This window comes from Camelus dromedarius, chromosome 4 (assembly GCF_036321535.1).
Source record: "Camelus dromedarius isolate mCamDro1 chromosome 4, mCamDro1.pat, whole genome shotgun sequence".
NCBI lineage: Eukaryota > Metazoa > Chordata > Mammalia > Artiodactyla > Camelidae > Camelus > Camelus dromedarius.
The window spans coordinates 47,959,792-47,981,582 of record NC_087439.1 but is presented as its reverse complement, the minus strand read 5'-3'; the positions used below and the strand labels follow the sequence as shown (position 1 = coordinate 47,981,582).

The window sequence follows — 21,791 nt, the reverse complement described above, 5'->3', positions numbered from 1 at the left end:
CATTGAATTTATATTTGGTATGTGATTTTCTTTTTTTTAAATTACATATTTTATTCTGACTTGTATAGTAAGTGTATGTTACTAAACCATTGATGAGAACATTTTTAATGTACAGCTTTATTTGAATAGTGTAAGTCTATAAAGTGACTTAGAATCTCATGTTGTTAAAGGCAGAAGTATCAATTTAAATTTTCATTTTTTTCCTTAACCTTTGCTTCATGACTTTGCATAAAAAAAATAGCTGGTTTGTATTCCCTGTTTTAAAGGACACATACTTTATTCCCAAATAAATCTTAGGGATTGGTCCATTATTTTTAGGATGTGACCGAAAAGAAAAAATAATACAAAGATCAAAAACAACTGATAACATATTAAATAAGTGAATCATTGGTTAGCCTGTATAACAAACATGTGCAAACTACTGTGTGAATTTTTCCTTTCTTTATCCCATCCTAAATTCTACTCAATAGGGCATATTTTAAATTTTCTAATAATTCTGATCCCTGCCATTTTCTTTCATAAGTGAGTGTTGATTAATTTGTGGTTTAGTTCTTGTGTTTCTTATCCACAAAAGTGACATTTGCATTGTTTATTTAAGGTTTCCTGCCAGTTTTTTTCCTTGGTAGTTATTAAAACCTTGATCTAAATATGGGAGAGAAGTGGAACTGTGTAAGACTATGATATACATTAAACTATGAAATCTATATCCAGTTGTATACTAAGCTCTACTCCAGAATCATAGTCCTATATGCTATGGTTACCTGAGAATGAAAATGAATAATAGTAATTGCTGTTAGTATTTGTTTACTATGTACCAAACTTTACCCTTCTAGGTTCTTTACCTACAATATAATATGTACTATTATTATCTCCACAGATAAGGAAACTGAGGCTTAAAAAGGTTTAGTAACCTGCCCAGTAATAAAAAGCTAGCAAAGTTGTAGGACCAGAACCTAGTTAATGCATTCACTATACTTATTTCATTTATATTCTAACTACCACTTGGCTAAAACATTCCATGCTTTGGAAGAAAAAAAATCACTCAATAATTTTTTTCAGGTAACACTTGGTGTCAATTTCCTAACTTGCCTTTCCAAACCCTTTGCTATTAAAGGAATTCATTTCCTCTGTAGTTCTGTTATTCATGATCCTACAAAAGTGAGATTCATAAAAACAATATGTACACAATCAACTAAGTTTGTAAATCTATATTTCTGGACACTTTTTTTTTTTTTGATTGGCAAAAATCTCCCTAAAAACCAGTGACAATGATAAGCTCTTGTTAGTCCAAGAAGGAACTGAACCAGGCATACAGCTATCTGGGTGTAACAAATTATTTATTTGTCAGAGCTCTTCAAAATTCAATGACACTTTTAGGTGTGATTCCTATACATAACAGAACTTTGTGTTTTTGCTTTGTAAAAATTTACTTTGTAAAGTAGAGAAAATAATAAATCATAACATTGAGATTTTCAAGGTCACAGGTATTAGTGCTGAATGAATTTAGTATAACTTTAAAAAGTTTAAAAATATTTGTATAATAGTTCCTATAGATAATGTGTTAAAGTAAAACTAGATTACAGTAAAATATTATGGCGTATACCTGAAGCAGTTGCTGCCTGTTAATGCCTTGACCTTGGAAAGCTATACACAAAAAGATGGCATCATAAAACCGTGCAATTCTTATGAATATGTATGTGCTACTTGATAATAATGAATGTGGTACAGTCATGCATGCACTACAAGATAATGTTGTGCCCTTTTTTGTCTACAGGTTGATAAAAATTAAAGAGTGGGTGGACAAGTATGACCCAGGTGCCTTGGTCATTCCTTTTAGTGGGGCCTTGGAACTCAAGTTGCAAGAATTGAGTGCTGAGGAGAGACAGAAGTATCTGGAAGCGAACATGACACAAAGGTTAATTAGCATTCATTTTCCCTACACTTTATTATCAACTATTTCCTTGCAGTAATTTAATTGCTTGCGCTGATAGAATAATAAATGACAGAGTAATTACCATTATAAAGAGGGAATCTTCTCCTTTCTTTACCATGAGACAGAGTGAAAAGATTTATTTTAAATTAAGTTTTTAACTGTCATCTGTCATCTCTCCACAGTGTTTTAATTATAACATAGGTATTAGTTATGTATATTTTTGAGAAGGAATGATCGCCAAAACTCTTTCGTCATGTTCAGTGGGGGAGGGGAAAGGGTGAATCAGTTGCCTTAATTTTTTCCGAGTAACAGTAATATATTGTTTAAACATTGGATTTCAATCAAATAATTTTGCTTTCATGACCCACATCCTGGAAATAATTGATATTGGAGGAAATTAATCAAAGAATGGGTAGATCAGATTTTGGGGGTTTTACAGTAAACAATTCAAAATGATATGTTTAGACTAACAATTAAAACCAATTTTAGAAGGGATTTTTTAGGAATAGTTATATGCTTTCTGACCTCCTCAAGTGTATTATAAAAGAAGAATGGTCATTTACTAATATCTCTAACATTTTCTGCTTGAAATGCATAATTTTAGCTCTGTACTGATCTCTGGCACAATCAACTTATATGTTGAGTGAATTTGTTTCATTTTATTTCAGCGCTTTGCCAAAGATCATTAAGGCTGGGTTTGCAGCACTCCAACTAGAATACTTTTTCACTGCAGGCCCAGATGAAGTGCGTGCATGGACCATCAGGGTAAGATTCATACTTATTCATCAGCTATATCCAGTTCCACACTATTGAATTCAGATTGATATCACTGACTTTGAAGTTTGTCATGGTGGCGGTTAGCTAGTCATTACAGATGAGGTTTTTGTCCAGGATAACTTTAATTATTTGTGAGCTGCTGAACAGTGAAAGTGGAGCGGCATTGATTGAGGCAGGTAACAATTGATTCTGCCTATTACATAGTCTGAATTTCTTCATCCTGTAGAATCTGTCTACCCTCCTCCTGTGGTCAGAGATAAGACGCACCAGTATTGTGCTTGCTTAATCTGTGTGACTGGGTTTGTCTGCAGTGAAATTGATGTTGCTTTTCATTTTGTATTCGCTAAGTTTGTTTGGGTTGCGGGTGGTTCTTTCCTCCTTTGCTTTGCTCGGATTACATTTTCAGCAATAAAAGCAATATGACATCATTATGCTCTTCATAGATACACAGTTAGGCTCAAAGAGCTAAACTCAATGTGTGATAATTCATGCCTTTTTTTATTTGAATTCATAGAAATAGTGTTTATTTTTGCAATGTTATATACTCAGTCTTCTTTAATAATGTGATATGTATTTTAAATATTGATGTATAACTGATTACAACCAGAGAGAATGACTAATTTATTCCCAGAGGACAATAGAAACTGAACTGTAATGAGTTGCTTTTAAATGAAAATACATTGTGATATGGTGGTTACTCTTAAAAAATATTTTGAAATACATGAGGTCTGAAATAGTGTTACAGAATATAAAAATAATGTCAGAACTTTTAGAAATACTCAATGTCTTATTCATTCTTTTATTATACTTTTTTAATGTATGCTACATGAAAAAAATGTAGGGCTGCTTTGATTTCTGTTTTTACTGACTACCTTAATTTATTGTTGCATTTATTTTGATTTAAGATGGATAGGAACATGGAGTCAGTTCAACATAATGTTAAATGCGTTGTGTGAAAGTGAGATTCACTTTTCTTTGATCTCCTTTTTCCCTTGTTAAAAAAAAAGTTTGATTGACTTCTAACTAAGGTCCTTTTATACAGACTTGGAAAATAATGTCAAAGCAAATCTGAGTTGCTAAACAAATTGCCAGGGTTTATTTTTACTATATATTTTAAAGCCTTAAAACTTCCAAACTTAAGCATGTGCAGCAGGAAAGAAAACATGTTCTAGGCTTGAAAATGTGAAAGCTGGTTTATCTTAAGACTGATTGTAAGTATCCATGATTTAATGTGCTAAGATATTTAGTCAGGTAAGCATCAGTGAGTAGCCATATTAACCCAATACATCTTTTATTGTAAAAACTGTGCTTTATAGTGTCAGACTCCTTATCACTTTAACATGCTTTATTAAGCAGCCTTTAGGTCACCATTATTTCTCAGATATCTTTCCATGGTTCTGTGTGTCTGGAATGTATGTCCTTGTAATTTAACATATGGGGTAATTATAAGGCATTTCTCTTCCTGTATCAACTTGAATTTTCCTTCATGATGGTTAGAGGCAGGGTGCATTATGTAAAGTGTTCAGAATTTTATTATTAAAATTTTATGACGATTTCAAAATTATTTGCTGAGCATAGATTATATGATTTGTTGGAAATGCCTTTAAAATGTTCCTTTATATATTGATTTTTATATGTTCTTTAGATGAGCTGAAATTTCAAAGGCTTTTTATCTTTTTAAATCCTTTGATAATTCACCTTGAAAGCTACTTTAAAATCCTTATTTTTTCCACTGTGAAGAATAGAAAATCGAAATGAAACCTACGCCAAAACCAGACCACTGCATCTAAATCGATAAATCTGTGGATGACTGTTAGGAAAAACAAAGCCACGCTTCTTTAATATCTACTGATCTGTCTGTGCTAAGTCTGCTGCGCAGAGGTACCCAGTGTTGAAAATGTTCTAATTATATATTTGGCATCTTAACTGATATTAAACTAACTTTAAGTTGAGCCCAACTGCAGATCAGAGAAAAGAAACTCTACGCTTACCATCAATCATCTTAAATGCAATTAGTTTTCTCTGGTCTATCTTTTCAAAGAAAGGGACGAAGGCTCCTCAAGCTGCAGGAAAGATTCATACAGATTTTGAAAAAGGATTCATTATGGCTGAAGTGATGAAATACGAAGATTTTAAAGAGGAAGGTTCTGAAAATGCGGTCAAGGTAAGGAATTATTTTCTAGTTTCACATTTTATAATCTTTGCTAATATGAAGATACTCATGATTAAAATGAATAACTGTCTTTTAAACTGTGTGTCAGTGTTAGTGTTGCTATCAACTGATTGAAGAGCTGTAGATATTTATGTGCTTTTAGACAATTTTTTAAATGTATGAATTGTCAGTAATTCTGTGGTGTTTTTCTAAAACTGAAATTTTTTTTAAAAACTAGCTTTAAGTAATTATAAATAATTTCAAAGAATTTGTTCACTGATGGCCAATGAAAAATTATACTTACTACATTTGAAGATCTGAAATAAAAGTAGTATATGTATGCTTATGATTAATTCAAAGAAAGCAATATGAATTTAGTTAAACAAAACCTGTTCTTGCTGAAACTTCATGGTTGTACTTTTTTTTTTTTTTTTTTTAAGATCTTTGAGAACTTGATTTGCTTTCTCAACACTAGAGGGCAGGTCCAAAATTGTGCTTTATTTTAGCTAATAAGTATAATTTGATTTGCATCCACTAATACTGAAGCTATGTTATACATGAGTAATAAATGATTTTTTAAATGTAAATTCTGCTGCAGGCTTGATTTTGTTTGGCTTTATTAGATTTTACCTAGCAAAATCTACTAGGTATGTGTCCTCTCTAATTGATAGATAGGTCAAGTGATTAAAGTGACATCGTAAGAGGGCCTCTTTATCTTTAATTTGTTATTTGAAGACTACCACAGAAAATGTTAAAGAATTTAGAAGTCGCTCTTGTGTTTACTATTGCATAATTTGAAAGAAATGCAAAAAAGTTTATTTGAAGTTTAGTTTATTCTCATTGGTATCATTGGAAAGCTGATACTCAACAGCAGGACGTTAATAGAACTGTTGGAACCCCAGGAAGAGGAGGGGGAAATCTTGGTATAATTGGTTCAGTGTGGAATGAGAGCTATTTTTTTTTTTAAAGAAGTGAAAGAAGTTACAGTTTACAGCTAAATAAAGTCATTAACTTTTCGATGGTGTCATCTGTGTCAATAGATGGGTATGAAAATATAGTGTATTTAGATTGAACTTTGTCAGGAATACAAATTAGACTTGAAAAATCTCAGATTATTTTTCAACATGCTACATCATGCTGGCGTATATTTTTTTCCATAGAGTAAAGATGATTAAAATAAGGATGTTTTTCTGTTACTGGAATTCAGAAATCAGATGCTTCTTTTTTATGCTGTCATGGGATAAGCTTGTTTTACCAATCCTTAAATAGATGTCTATGTTGTAATAAACTTGAAAGATATATAAGTTGTGAATACTTCTTTTAACAATACAGAGAAATTTTATAATACACAATAAAATGATATTGCCTGCTTATAGAATTGCTTAACACTAACTGGGAGCTTTTATACTATAAATTGGAAAAGATTGACCTCTGACTTTTCAGCTTAGAATACCATTAAGTATTTTATGTAGGTTTTTTTAATCTCTAAAACTAACATTTCAAAATTTGAGCTCCAAATAAAATAAAGCATTTATGAATTGCTTTACGTTCTTATATTCAACAAATACGTACCTGCATATTATCAAGTAGATTTTAGGTTTGAGAGCCAAGATTGTGTATTTGTGTATGTATGTATGTATATGTATTTCTAACACCAGTGCAGCATAACTAATTTAATGCCAGTGCTGTGAACTATATACTGAATAGCTCTGTGTGGGCTTTGTAGTCTACAGGGATATCACATTATTAGCAATCATATCTGCTTAGGCAAAGCTGGCTTCTACAGATGGCTGCTTTCAAGTGCAAATGAACTGGTTAGACGTGTCTTGTTTAATACATACTCAAGATTCACAAATGGGTATTGATTTTTTTTCTCAACCAGTGTTTCTGATAGCAGTGGAAATGGATTAAATGGTCTCTAGAGAATTTAAAGGAACACTGTCACCTTTAATTAGTAGTAAACGAGTGATAACAAAGTATATAAACTTATATTAATATACCATGTCAATATGTGTTTGATTTAAATTGTCTATATAGTTTTATAGCATTGGGCTTTAGATTCTCAAAATAAGTAGCATATGGGGTTCCATACATCACACCTTTACAAAAATCATGTCAGAGCATCTGTGTGTGCCTTTTTTAATGTTATGGTATATTGGCTTTTTAAAAATTAGCATCATTTTAATAGCACTTATTATTAGTAAATGATTTTTTTATATATGGTCTAGATAATTGGAATATGCTTTCTAGGGCTCTATGATCTGATTTGTTGATTTTAATTTCAGATGTATGATCTTTCTTAGTGTTGTTTCTGATTAATATAATTGGACTTGACTGTGAACACTCTTATCAGTATCTTCAAAGGGAAGTACTAATCTTGTTGGGCAAAGGTTTCGTGTTGTCAGTAAATTCCAACAGAAGGAAAATGCTTTTGAAAATTTTTTCCAAAAGATCCTGAAGTCCTCAATGTTGCATGGTCAGTGTGTGGTCATGTGGGACTGGGTTGGTTGTGTACTGTGGGAAGTGTGGATGTCATAGATGTTGAAGAGCCTGTTGTGCTTAGGATGAAGGGTGTGTGCTGTGCCACAGGGTGAACCTGGGTCTCGGGACCCGCTGCTTGTTTGTATTAGAATTACCAGCAGATTGCTTGTCTTCATCTGCATGCCAGCAGGTGGAATCAGTTGCTTTGCCGACTAATTTACAAGTGAAAAAAAAATGTCTTTGCAGTTCCAACCTGTTAGAGTCTACTTGTAACTAGGGCCATAAGTCACTCAACTTCTCTGTGATGAATTTTAGTTTACACCACTATGTATGGCTATTGTTGAGACTAAATTAAAAGCCACAAGGAAATTAATTAAAAATCTGTACCTTACAGTTGATAATAGTTTTCCTTGTAGCAAACTGTCTTTTTGGCATCATCGATATCACCAAAGAATTTCTTTAAGCAAATGAAGCGGCTTTAACCTAGTTGTATAATTATTTTTTCTGCCTGGTTTGATCTGTTTTGTTACAGTGACTTGCCGGATGTTTGCAGACACATCAGAAATGTACCATAAACAGCATGTAATGAAACTTAATGATATTGGTATAATTACATTTATGTACCAACAATTTAGTGGAGAATACATTATGATTATGTATATATGGAAAGTCTAGTGCTGCCCGAATCAGGAATACTTTGCTTCTCTCCAAGTCTGGTTTTGAACTTGTATGCCTTCCTATATTTCTTTTTTTTTTTTTTTCCCTTTAGTATGACCCAAGAAGTATAATACTTTTTGCATGTGTTCCTACCATTTACCTCATGTATTGAATTGTGAAATAACCCATTTCCTCTGTATTTCCTATTTACAGGCTGCTGGAAAGTACAGACAACAAGGCAGAAATTATATTGTTGAAGATGGAGATATTATCTTCTTCAAATTTAATACACCTCAGCAACCGAAGAAGAAATAAATTTTAATTATTGATCAGATAAACATGCAAGTTCCAAAAGGCATATGCTTTTTTTAAAATTAAAATTTCTGAGAACTGAAGGGGCAAATAGAGTTGGGGGATGGGACTCTTCTACAAACAGAATTATTTTTATTTGTTTTAAAATTAAAATACTGTGTACCTCCAATGAAATGCGAGTTCACTAAATGTGAACAGCTTTGCTTTTCATGTGATTAAGACCCTACTCCAAATTGTAGAAGCTTTTCAGGAACCATATTACTCTCATGATACTTCATTAATCTCCATCATGTATGCCAAGCCTGACACATTTGACAGTGAGGACAATGTGGCTTGCTCCTTTTTGAATCTACAGATAATGCATGTTTTACAGTACTCCAGATGTCTACACTCAATAAAACATTTGACAAAACCAGCCTTGGTGTGCTTGGGGATGTCTGTATTGACTGACTGTGGTGTGCTGAATGCGATATGGCACCTGGCGGTTGCTGATTACAGAATTTTAAGGCATGTGTATGACACAGTAACTGGCATGTGGGGCAGCTGGAATTGTGTCTTAAAAGTGGGTCTTTCATGGGAATCAGAAGAATAGTATACAGGGGCTATTCTCAAGAAAGTTAGTTAATTTGTAGATGGACATTTATTGACAGATGATAGCAACGATATTCCAAAGGATGTAACATACGTGACTGTGACCAAAAAGAAAATAATGCTGGAAAAAAGTCTGCTTCAAAAATTAAAGAATTTGTTGTTGTTTTTGTTGTTCTGACCATATTGAAGAGAGCGCTCATTTTTAATCATTCCTTTGAAATTATGAAATTATTGTGAAAACTAACCCTTTCATATCTGGTGGGTTATACTTTTGTTTCGATTTAGAGTGAGTATAAAGAGTTCATTGCTAAAAAGATTAGACCTTGAAAATTATAAAACTTTTTTTATACTTGCTGTTAAAATACTTTAAGACCAGTTGAAATTTTAATGTATGTAAGTCAAGCACTTTCTAAAATTGTAGCAGAAAATTATAAAAGAAAATAATGATAAATTACTTAACTGGAGCTCATTGCCACTTAGCCTTTTTATCTTATGACAGTCTTACTTAGAGTCCCCTCCTCTCTGAGCCCTCCCTTTCTTTCTCCGTTAACACTCCTGCAAGACCGCTCTTGTCCCCCTCCATGGCCCTTTTGAGCTGCTCTGTGATCAGAGGACCATTTCAGTGAAGTACAGATCCCCACCTGAGCCAGCCCTTGCCTCTGCTGTGTTGCTTTGTTCCATTAAAGATAAGGAAGTTTTAAAACACACACACATAAACTTAACATTGAAAGTTTACTTAATGTAACACAAAAAAACAAGAAAAGAAGTGATTTTAAAGGTGATTTGCTATACAGAAGAAAGGATTTTTAAAGAGGATTCAGTTGAGTCACGGATATAATTTAGAAGCTCTTTAGTGAGTATGCTCTTTTTGAGATTCAAGTAATGATCTTTTGCTAACATAAAAATTAGTAAACTGCAGCAGAGAAATAAGAATAGAATTAAGTGAAAACCTTTCTTAAAAAAGAACTAAGTAAAACATAAATGAAACTTAGGTACAGGTGTAGTTGACCAAGTTTGCAGTGAAAATTCCTGTTATATATCTGTGTTAGAGGAATGTATAGATTAGTGGATTGTTAGGGATTTCAGCAGTATAAGAAGAAATCCAATCTCTTGGTTTTGAGTCCTCTCCAAATAAATTGCATAGACTTCTTAAAGAAGTTTGAAATCTCATTAAAAAGCTTTTAAGATTGTGTAATTTTACTAACTCTAACTTCTAATGTGATAATTGCACATTGCAGAACAGAACCATTAATAAGAGAAAGCAGTTAGTTTTGAGGTAACTACATTCATTAGGAGCTGAAATTAAATGCTAAAAATGTTTAATTTAGTTAGAAGTTCTGCAACATTCTATATGTATAAAAATTTGTCTTTTCTACAAAAGTTGAGAATTCCAAGAATTTTGCATGTAGACAACTGGGTATGTGCCTATATGTTCATGTTTTCTCTCCTTTAATATTGGTGGTAATTAATGTATTTTTAGGATTATAAGTGCATTTTTCCCACCTGCCTGTAGACCCATCTTAATCAGATTTGTAGTTAAGAGATTTGATTTGAAAAAAGTTCGTGATAAGCATTTAGTGTGGTTGTATCATTATTACCTTCGTAACTTCACTTTGGGCATGGCTCAAATCAGAACCAGAACCCCCCTAAAAAGCACAAACTCTTTTCATTGTTAACATAGGTACATAAGCTTCTGTTCACTTTTAATTTGTCAGCTCCATTTGGAGAGTAAGTTTTCCTACTCATGAGTAATCAGCTTTCCTGCATCAAAATCCAGATTGATGCTTACCTGTAGTTGTCTCTTAGTATTATATTCTCAAAGCTCCTTTGTAACAACTCTGTCCCCTCTCATTCAAAGAGTCAGAGACAGAAAATCCCTTCCTTTCCTGTCTCATATTTTTTTGATTAGTCTACTTAAATGCACTTAATAGTCTATTATTATTATTATTATTATTATTATTATTATTATTTTACCAGAGACTTCAGAATTGTTGTTTCTAACAGCACAGTGCTTTAGCTGGGAAAATTGATCTCATTTTAAGCTTGTAAAAATATACTCTAGTGATAGAATAAAAGAGCTAGGTTTGACTTTTGAGTGACTTTGTCTCCTAACTGACTTGGGGCCCCATATAAAAACTGACAGTTCTTTGTTTGCCTTCATGTTCTGTTAATATCCTGAACCACTTGTAAATTAGTGTCTCAATGAGAAGCCCCATGTTGCAATTAGGAATCAAAAAAAGAGGAGACTTGTGACCCCTAGGGTGGCACTTCACAGAGTTTTCATATATCGGATGTGGTTCTTGGCTTTGCAGGTCCAGGGACTTGATTTTTTCAGCTCAGCTGATGCTGTGTGTGACATTTTCCAAACTTCTAGGAGTCTAATTTATAAACTAGAATCCCAGTTTCTTTCATTTACAGATGTTCCTGATATATAAATAATAAATGGTGGTGAAGGACCATACTCAGGAGGCCAGTTTGAATCCTGACTACACCACTTCCTAGTTGTGTGACCTTGGTTAGGTAAGTTACTTGACTACTCTGAGCCTATTTCTTCTGCTGTAAATCATGGATAATGGACCAGCCTCATGGGGTGGTTGTGAGGATTAAATGAATTTATACATGTACAAACGTACCTCAGATATATTACGGGTTCCAAACCACTGCAATGAAGCTAATACTGCATTTTGTAATGTGAATTTTTTGGTTTCCCAATGCATATAAAATTAGTTTACACTATACTGTAATCTGTTAAGTGTACAATAGCATTATGTCTAAAAAACCAACGTACATACCTTAATTTAAAAGTACTGCTAAAAAAAAATGCTAACCATCCACTTGAGCCTTCAGTAAGTTGTAATATTTTGCAGTAGTAACAGCAAAGAGCACTCATCAACAGCTCACTACAACAAATATGATAATAATGAAAAAGTTTTAAATGTGAGAATACCAAAATGTGATACAGACGCACAAGTGAGCAAATGCTATTGGAAATATAGCACTGATAGACTTGCCCAACACAGGCTTACCACAAACCTTCAATTTGTTAAAAAAAAAAAAAAAAAGGCAGTATCTGTAAAATGCAATAAAGTGAGGTATGCCTGTAAAACGCTAAAATTGCTTAGTAACTAGTAAGTACCTAGTAAATGTTAGCAATTCTTTTAACTTATAATTTGGAGTGCTTCTTTCTAGCATCTGTGTCCACTCGAGACAAAACCATAGAACAATGAGTTGCTTGGTTAAGTATAAAATTAGAAGAGAGAAATGTAAATTTTCTTTAGGAAATCACTTCCAGGACTTCTAATGAATGTCCCTAGTTGAGGTTACCTTCTGTCTATTTGATCAGTAGGTCATTTTATTAGTCCTGTCTCTGTAAGATCACAGTAAAAAGGGGCACAAATAATTACGGTATTTCTTCCAAAGACACATAAAAATGAGAGATAATAGAGGGATTTGCCTTCTTAGCATCCTAGACTTTCAAGCTCTAGGCTGTGCAACAGAGTTCTTAGTGAAGCATGAAAAAAACTCAGTCACATGATTTGGAATTCTCAGATCCAGCTCTTCCTTTGACTGAATTTTTGATTCCCCAACCAGAGAATGACCAATTTTGATGCTGTTCTTGGGGAGCATTTCTGTATCTGCTTTCTTATATGGATGATAGAGTTGCTTTCATGCTTTGGCAAGCAACTAGGGAAGGAAGACACCTTCATAAGGGCCTGTACATGTGGCCTGCATTTGAGGGCCTGCAGAGCCCACCCAGTAAGGTCAGTGCGGTCTATTGCCACCAGAACATGGGAGAGGAGGATAGTGATACGTTCAATTCTTTGATTCTCCTTCTGGTCTTCATGCAAATTGCCCTTTTTTTCTGGTGATAAAAATCTTGGTTGCCTTAGAGAATAAGGAGTAGATCACGTCTTCGTTTAATTAAGTTTCAGTCACATTTTCCTCATCCTCTTGATATTGTTTTATAAAACACTTTACTCCCCAGATCATAACTATAAACTATTTGTTTGAAGAAGGTTATTTGCACATTATTTGATCCATTCTATGTTGATTTTACTCTGAGAAAATGGTATTATATGAGAGTATGCTTATTGTCTACCAGAAAGCATTCTTTCTCCGCAGTTTAAATAGAGCGTATCTGTAAGATGCAATAAAGTGAGGTATGCCTGTAAAACGCTAAATGGGCACATAACCTGGGCACATGGTTGACCTGCTGCAGATTATTACTCAGACTCTGCAGCTAAGAGTAGGTGCAGGATTGAGCTCCTGTCAGTGGAATGCGAATGCAGGCTGATTCCAGAGATAGGCCTTAAAACATTGGATCTGTGCTCTCCTCAGCAGCTATTTTCCTTCCAGAGAACCCATTATTAATAATGCATATGAGGACAGCCCCTTAGGGGACAGTGGAGCAACAATATGGCAGGAACCTGCATCTCTGAAGGACTCTAGAGAGCAGAGTACCCAGTAACCTGCTTCCCTGGGACTGGTATGTGAAAGAGAAGTAAACTTCAGTATTTAAGCTACTGTATTTGAGCTACCATATTTCTGTTGTAGCAGCTTAGCTTTTTGCTCTAGCAAATATAGACATTTTCTGTTCTTGTCTCCATTATACCTTCTTTGGAGTTTATAACTTCTGTTCTGTGTTATGAACACAGCTTTATTGGGTGGAAAGAGCTTCCAATCAGATCTAGATCAGATTCCACTTCCACCACTTAGATGTCACCTTCTGCAAATTACTCTTCCTGCCTTGCCTTAGATTCTTCATAGGTATAATGAAGATCAAAGATTAAATGGCCTAGTATGAAAGGACTAAAGAGAGTTTTCGTATATAATAGCTACACAATAAATGCAAATTCCAGAGAGTTCCCTTTAACATCACCTAAAGTAAACACTGTTAACGGGCCCAATCCTTACATACCATACACAAGAAAATACAGAGCATGTTTTTCTGGGGTTATTTAAATACTTGTCCTGTAGAAGCAATATTAATATTTTAGTATTGCTAAAGAATTTTCTGAAAGAGGAAATAGTTGAATTGAGTGATAAGTGTTGATATTTTGCTAATAACATGCCAGGACTTCATATAAATCATTGAATTCTCAGGCTGAAAATGTCATTTCAGAGTATCCTGCTTAACTTACCTACTGTAAATAAGAAGTAACTGAGGAGCAGAGAGATTAAGTAATACTAACTGTAATGACAAGTCATAAAATAATAAACTATGTTGTTGCAAAGATTAATTTATAAATTCATTATTTGGAAGTTGATATTAATTTTCACATAGAAAATGGTTATTGTGTTTTCAGGGTAGCCACAAAATCCTGTTCACCACAGTGTCACTGAAATTCTGTAGGGAGTCTTGGACAGCCAAGAAAAAAGGGTAAGGAAGTCTAACATCTCAGGGGAGGGGGTAGGTGAGTGGTAGAGTTCATGCCTAGCATGCACGAGGTCCTGGATTCAATCCCCAGTACCTCCATTAAAACTAAAGAAATAAACCTAATTACCTCTCCCCCCAAACAAAATTGTTAAAAAATCATAAAATTGCTTGATTAAAAAAAAAAAGAATGAGAAAAAGATCACAAACATCTCAACATGGTAACTGGGCAACTGAGATCATTGATCATCTGGCCACAGCCTACTTCTCTCGTTATTCCTTTTTTTGTAAAGACACGAGGAAATTAAATTCTTTAACCAAAATTACACAGCTAATTATTTCCTCTGTCAAAAAAAAAAAAAGAAGATGGTCGTTTTTTTCAACTAGTACAGTAGACCATTATTTGCATTGAATGACCCATTTTGGCCTTAATGAATAGAAACAAGTTTGGGAGGGTAGGATGAAAATCCTACCAGCCTGGATCATATATATTTAAAAGGTTTCAGCAATACACGTTTTTCCCATTAGTCCAAACTAGAATATCCACAAGCAGTTTCTAAAAATAAATAAATGATCAGGGATGAGTAGAGATGAGGGAATAGCCAGCAGACCCTTGTGATGCCCCTATTTCCTCACCTCACCCTTTGTCCTTTGAATTATTGTTACCTGAGAATTATAAAGGAGTATTTGTCCTAAAGAAATGAAGGATGTGGAAATTAGAAGGAAAAAAAAAAAAAAAGCTTAAAAAGTATCCTACTCAGTGAAAATGTGCTGCCCCTCTACTGCTAAGGTGGAGGGCACGCTCTACATTTTTATCTGAGGAGCAGATGTACATATATGCACATTTTCATGCAGCTGTACAGTTGAGACTTGAGTATTTTACTGTATACCTCTGTTTTAAAAAGAAAAAAATACATCCCTCAGTTAAACGATTGGTTGGTAAAGCCCTTATGTCCAAAGCATTACTACAATATTAAGTCTTCATAACGTGCTTATGTACTTGAAGGTTTTTAAAATTTTGGTTAGTGATGATATCGATATACAAACCGCATACAAAAAGTTTGTTAATGCTTAAGATAGCCACATTTCACAAATGAACAAGATGTATTATTTCAGGAATTATGTTACAAGACTGGTTCCCATAGATGAGAAGGTAAATTATTTTCTGTGATCCAAAGAATTGAATGACTTCTAGGTTTTTAGCCTGAGCAAATGGATGCATGATGGTGCCACTTACTGAGACGAGAAAGACTTGGGGGAGAAGCAGGTATAGGATGTGTGTGGGGAAGGGAATCAAGAATCTGTTTTGAATGTAGGTGACACTGCCTAACTTCAAGACTTACTATAAAGCTACAGCAATCAAAACAGTGTGATGTTGGTGAAAGAATAGACAAATAGATCAAGAACAGAATAGAGAACCCAGAAATAGGCCCACATAAATATAGTCAACTGACCGTTGACAAAGGAGCAAAGGCAATACAATGGAGCAAAGATTTTCAACAAATCTTTCAAACAGATGGTGTTGGAACAAGTTGATGTTCACATCCAAAAAAAAAAAAAAAAAGATCTGGACACAGACCTTACATCTTTTGCAAAAAGTAACTCAGAATAAATCACAGACCTAAATGTAAACATGCAGAACCATAAAAGTCCTGGAAGATAACATAGGAGAAAATCTAGATGACCTTGGGTATGGTGATGACATTTTATATATGACAAAGATAACAATCCATAAAAGAAAGAATTGATGAGTTACATTAAAATTAAAAACTTATGCTCTGCAGAAGACACTGTCAAGAAAATGAGAAGACAAGCCGCAGACTGGGAGGAAATATTTGCAGAAGACATATCTGAAAAAGAACTATGACCCAAAGTATACAATGAACTCTTGAAACTCAACAATAAGAAAAACAACCCAATTAAAAATATTTTAAATATAGGTTCAAGATGCCCTTGAAACACCTTTGGGTAGATATCAAGTTGGCCTCTAGCTACATGTATCTGAAGCTCAGAGGAAAGTTTGAGGCAGCAGATATATAAATTTAGAATCATCACTATATGGATGGTGTTTAAAAGCTGGGGACTGGAGTAGATCACCCAGACTAGGGAGAGTGTATAAAAAGAGAAGAGGAAAGGGCCCAAGAATGAGTCTAGTACAGAGGTCAAGGAAAGGAGTAGAGATCAGCAGAACAGACTGAAAGAAGCAGCTAATGACAGGAACAAACCAAAAAAGTACAGTCAGAGCAACCAAGAGAAAGCAGTTTCAAAAGGAAAGCAAATGCTGCTGAGCAGTTGAAAAAGAGGAAGATAAAGATGTGCTGGTTGACAAGTTTCATTTGAAAGCCAAGTTTGGATTACTCTTTTGAGAAGTTTTTCTCTGAAGGAGACAAGAGAAATGGGTTAGTGGCTGGAGGGAGATGTTCAGGTAAGAGGATGGGTGAGTGGGTTGGTTGGTTGCTTGCTTTGTTTTATTTTGGTTCTGTGTGATGGGAAATGCTAGAGCATGTCTGGATGTTGATAGGTATGCTCCTGAAGGGGAGAGTTTGAGGCTGTTGAGGCAAGAGACACAGGAGGAGACAGAAGAATTGTAGCTTTGAGAAGCTGTGGGGTGAGCAGGCACAAACTGGAACACTGGTGGGGGAACTGCCCTTTGGTAGATGCAGGAATGCTGCTTCCACTCAAATAGAAGACAGTGGGAACTTGGGTAGAGGTGTAGCTTGTTTTCCCAGTGATGTTTGGATCGAAGCCATAGCAGAGGGTGTGTGGAGAGAGTAGATTTGAAGGGATAACAGAAGTTTTTCCACAAGCCACTTCAACTTGCCCTTTGGCTTTTGTTTTTTCTTTTTCTTTTTTAAACCATATTTCCAGGGGCTAGCACAGTTCGAGTCAACTCCCAGTTGCTTCAGAAGGATTCCAGAATCAGCGGGGACAGTGCATCAGCTGAGTGTCAGTCCTGAGGGAATGGGTACCTTCTCACCCCTTGTGCTCCTGCGCTTTACCTTGTTGCAGGAATAGGAAAAACCAGTGCTTAAGGTAATCTCTCATGAGGCTCTGCGTTTTATCTTTCTATTTTTGTGATAAGATTCCTCAGTTCTTGCTCTCGTGAGGACTGCCAAATATGAGCAGTTTCTGTTTAGGGCAACTACCCTTCTTCAAAAAAGTTTTAGTCTCGGCAGAGAATAGCAGTTACAGCTGCTGCTATCAGTGATTTAAATGAGGGTGTTGTTGGGGGCAGTGTACAGTTCATAGCCTTTCATTTCAATCCATTGAAATCCCATGGTAGTGCAGACAAGAAAGCATGTCTTGAACTTTAGTGGCTCTTGCCTGAGTGAATTAACTAGCCCTGTTAACTAATATTTTTCTGCCCCCTCTGAGGACCCTTGTCTTTAGAATTCACTGCTCTCTGGGTTGAACAAAGCCTCCAGTTTGCTGCTCCTCTGTTCTGCAGCTTGAGAGCAAGCATATTTGCTCTGGTCAAACTCTGTGTGTAAGTGATATCAGCCATTTGGCTGATTATATTTGTATCATTTTGGAGTGAATTTCAGGGACCTCGGGACATGATTCCTTTTTTACTTGAAAATAGATTTAATGAGGAAATGTATTAGATTTTGCCAAGTTTTATTTCCAAGGAGGGAGCCTGTCCCATGGCTTAACTCCTACAAAGCCAAATCTGATGTCTGGCTTGACTAAGATCTTTACCCAATCTAGACAGTATAACAAATGAGAGATATATTTCCTTTCTTATGCATTCTTTGAAAGTAATGACCAGCTCAGGCATTAGGACCAATGTCCCACCTTTTACCTGCTAATGCCGCCAAACATCACAAACACTGTTGATTACTTACCCATAACCATCTTCCATACCCAGTACACCCCCCTTTCCTTGCAAAAAAATCTCAATTTTATTCAACAGAGAGTAAGTTTGCCCAGCTCCAGGAAATGCATTATTACTGGTCTAAATTCATCATGTAATCTCCCTTCTCCTCTGCCAGGGATAGGGATAGGCAGGTGACCCAGCTCTGGCCTGTGAAATGTAAAGAGGTCTGGAGAGGGCTCTTGGCAGAGCTTTGGGGGGAAAATTCCTCCCTGATCAAAAGAGACTGACAAGAAGACTTTGCCTCACTCTTTTCCCTCCTGCTACGAGGGACTTGGGGGTGAATTCCAGGGCCGTCTGGACATCATTCCTTTATTATTTGAAAATAGATTTAGTAAAGAACTGTATTTGGAGCTATGGAAAAGGAAAGCCAAGAGATGGGCAAAGAAGCGTCCCTAACTGTTGGCCAATACTGGGTCAGCCTCCCTCCAGACACTTTCTTTGTGCAAGAATTAAATGCCTTCATTGTTTAAGCCACTTTTAGGTGAGTATTCTGTTACTTGCAGCTAAAAGCCTCCAGATACACCTGACTTCACAGAACTTACTATGCTCAAGAGCATTTATAACTAACACTCTCTATCCCGACTCAACATAAACAATTCCCCATCATCCACTTGGCTGTTAAGCCACGGCTCCTTAGTAGCTTGTTGTGTATAGTTAAAGGTCCAAGAGTATTATAAAAGCAAAATGTTTTAATTCTTCTGATTTTCTAGTGCACTTTGGCTAAGTGGAATATTATAAATAAAATACTTTTTCATTAACTGATCTATAGAAAAGTGAATGTTAGTATTCCCAAATAGCCGTTTTAAGAGTTTTCTTCTTTAAAGTGTTTTTCAGCCTTTCTGGTTCAGAATTTGAGTTCTTGACTGGATCAGCCTTTGGGAATTATTGAAAACCAACCATAAACAGCCTCTGCTATTGCCTAAGGCAGTCACTGTGGGTTCTTTTTAATGCTATGAAAGCTCACCTGTGTTATTAAAATCCCAAATATTCTTCCTCCTTTATGGCTTGGCATTTCTTAACCTCATTTGTCCATAACTTCAGCACTTTATCCATGTTTATTACTAGAAGCTTAAATTTGTTCTGTATTAAATATTTTTATTACAGTTTTTCCTCTTTTCCAACCCATTCACATTTCTATAACTTATATCCCTGAAAATGTGGGAATATGGCCAAACCTCATTGTGGGGACTACTAGGTCAAATTGGAAGATGATGATACTGTCATTTGTGATTAACTACCAAAAGCACACTTCAGTTTACCAGGTTTTCTGTTTTTCTTATCTTTACCTGAGAGTAAAATTAAGGTGTTTAGGTTTGAACTAGCCCCAGGAAATTCCTGACATTTTGTAATAAGCAAAAACAGTCTTAAACTAACATTTGCTCAGAGCCTACAATAAACCATGCAACAAGCCTAGAGGGAATAAGCACAACTTTCTCTTCATTCTGAGCTTTAGCTTTTATGTTGGCCAAGGCAGATTTAGTTACTGACAGTAGATACAAGCTTATTTGCTAGCTGAATGAAATGGGATTGGGGAGAGGAGAAGGAAGAGTGACAAAAGAACAAAGAACACTGACCAACTTGGGACATAATTCTTCCAGTAAACTCAGTGCAGAATTTGTAGTGCATTTCCACAAGTGGTTTATGGAACTTATTTTCAGATTCTACATAGAGCACTGATTGCATCAAGCAGATGAAGAATTCATCTCCTGCATCCCTGGAACAATGACTGTAAACTTGTTCATTAAATTCAACAAGCATGTTTGAGCCAGGCCTGTGCCAACTACTAAGGACTATTAGCCTCTTGAAACCCAGGCCTGTGGAGAAGGGGTTTCAAAGTTGTCTTGATAGTACCCACTGGATTTTAATATATGGAGGTGACTGAGTGACAACACAGAGAGGCTAATGCCACTGAAAGAAGATTGTGATTACCTACATTTCCCAAGAGAAAGGAGCCTGCTGTACTACACAGGGCCCCATGGGGTAGTACCAGGTCTGGTCAGGAGGCAAAAGCAGCAAGGGCAAAAGATGGCCCAGGCCTTTACTGTTTTCCCAGGAAAGGCAAAGCAAGGCAGGGAAAACAGCTGAGGACTGCCTGGTTTAAATAATGTTGGTGGGCTCTGGGCTACCGGAGTGATGTCTCATTGTGTGCTACCTGGCTCTGGTGATCAGGGCAGAGGAGTGTTGGCTTGGTGTGTGAGGATGAATAAAGGAGGCAGTTGGGAGTATGGATTCATGATTGGTTAGAAGGTTTGTAGTATGATTTTTGTGCCTCTACAAAAGTTGGCTTACAGGGGAGATGTCAGCAACAGTGGCCGTTAGTTTGGCCCTGTGACTAATGGATGCCAAGTAGACAAATATAGAATCTAAGAAAACAGAGAAAAAAAAAATCCACATGATCAGAGGATCTCAGTGCAAATCAATCCTCTTACACACAAAAAAACCTAGAAACCATACTATGTATGGACAAGCACATGGAAAATCAACCACATAGCTGTTGCAGGTTTTAATTATAAAAATCTGCAGTAAAGAATTTGGCCTCGCCCAGAGAGGCCTGGCCTTTGCCCTCAGCTTGTGGGATGAATCTATGTCATACCCAATAGGACTGTCTTTGTGTAAGGCACTGGATGGCCACACTGGATGGTAGGGTGGGGACTGGCCTCTCCAGAAAGACCAGCCATATAATTTACGGTGGAGCTTAGGTCACATAGTATCAACCTACAGGCTGAGTTTGACCATGTGGGCAATCAATTAATCATGCCTACATAATGAATCCCCAGTAAAAATTCTGGACTCCGATACTGAGGTGAGCTTCCCCAGTGGGCGGTGCTCCATGCCTACTGTCACACATAGATGCCAGCAGGGAAATGCATCCTAACTCCATGGGACAGGATAATGGAAGCTGCGCATCTGGAACCTTCCCAGACTCTGCCCATCACCTCTCTTCGTTTGGCTGATTTTAATCTGTCTCCTTTCCCTGTGATAAACCATAACCATGAATATAAAAGCTCTCAGTGAGTTCTGTGAACCCTTCTAGTGAACTGTGAAACTTGAGGGCAATGTTGGGAACCCCACCCCAAACATGCAATTGGTGTCAGAAGGGAAGGCAGTCTTGGGAACAATGACCTCAAACTTTGCAGTTTGTCTAACTCCAGGCAAAAAGTATATACATGTGTTCTGTCCATAAATAAATAAATTTTAAAAGTAAAGGAGGCATTAATTAAAAAATGGAAGATTCTCCCCCCTTCTCTGGCTTTACCAATCCCTGTTCTCCAGAGGATCCCACTTTAACTGTTTCTTTCCGGTTTCTGCACAAATATAAACATATATACACACTTTATCATTTTTTTAATCATCAATGAAGTTGTGCTCTAGAGCCTGTTCTGAAGTTTCCTTTTATCCCTTCTATTTCATAAATAGTCTTTGTGTCAGCACATCTGAACCTACCCCTGTGCTTTTGGGTGGCTGAATGGTGTTGGTATGGCTGTACCATCATAAGAAGGGAACCAAGTGTCAAGGTTCTTGTGAGATCACATGATTTCACATACGTGGAGCTCTTAGAACAGTACTGACACACAACAAGCAAGCACCCCACGTGTTTGGTATCATTTATTTGTTTGTTTATTTGCCAATCCTCTAT

General features: G+C 35.9%; 1 protein-coding gene across 2 annotated transcripts in view; it reads left to right on the top strand.

Moving 5' to 3' along the window:
- Nucleotides 1-8,727, top strand: part of OLA1 (Obg like ATPase 1) — a 138,666-nt gene extending 129,939 nt beyond the window's left edge. For both annotated transcript variants that reach the window (XM_031451681.2, XM_031451682.2), the window contains exons 8-11: nucleotides 1,775-1,915; nucleotides 2,602-2,698; nucleotides 4,752-4,874; nucleotides 8,214-8,727. In XM_031451681.2, coding sequence (XP_031307541.1) covers nucleotides 1,775-1,915; nucleotides 2,602-2,698; nucleotides 4,752-4,874; nucleotides 8,214-8,315 — 463 coding nt within the window. In that variant the 3' untranslated portion in view covers nucleotides 8,316-8,727. The remainder of the gene's footprint in view (nucleotides 1-1,774; nucleotides 1,916-2,601; nucleotides 2,699-4,751; nucleotides 4,875-8,213) is intronic.
- The last annotated feature ends 13,064 nt before the right edge of the window (nucleotides 8,728-21,791 follow it).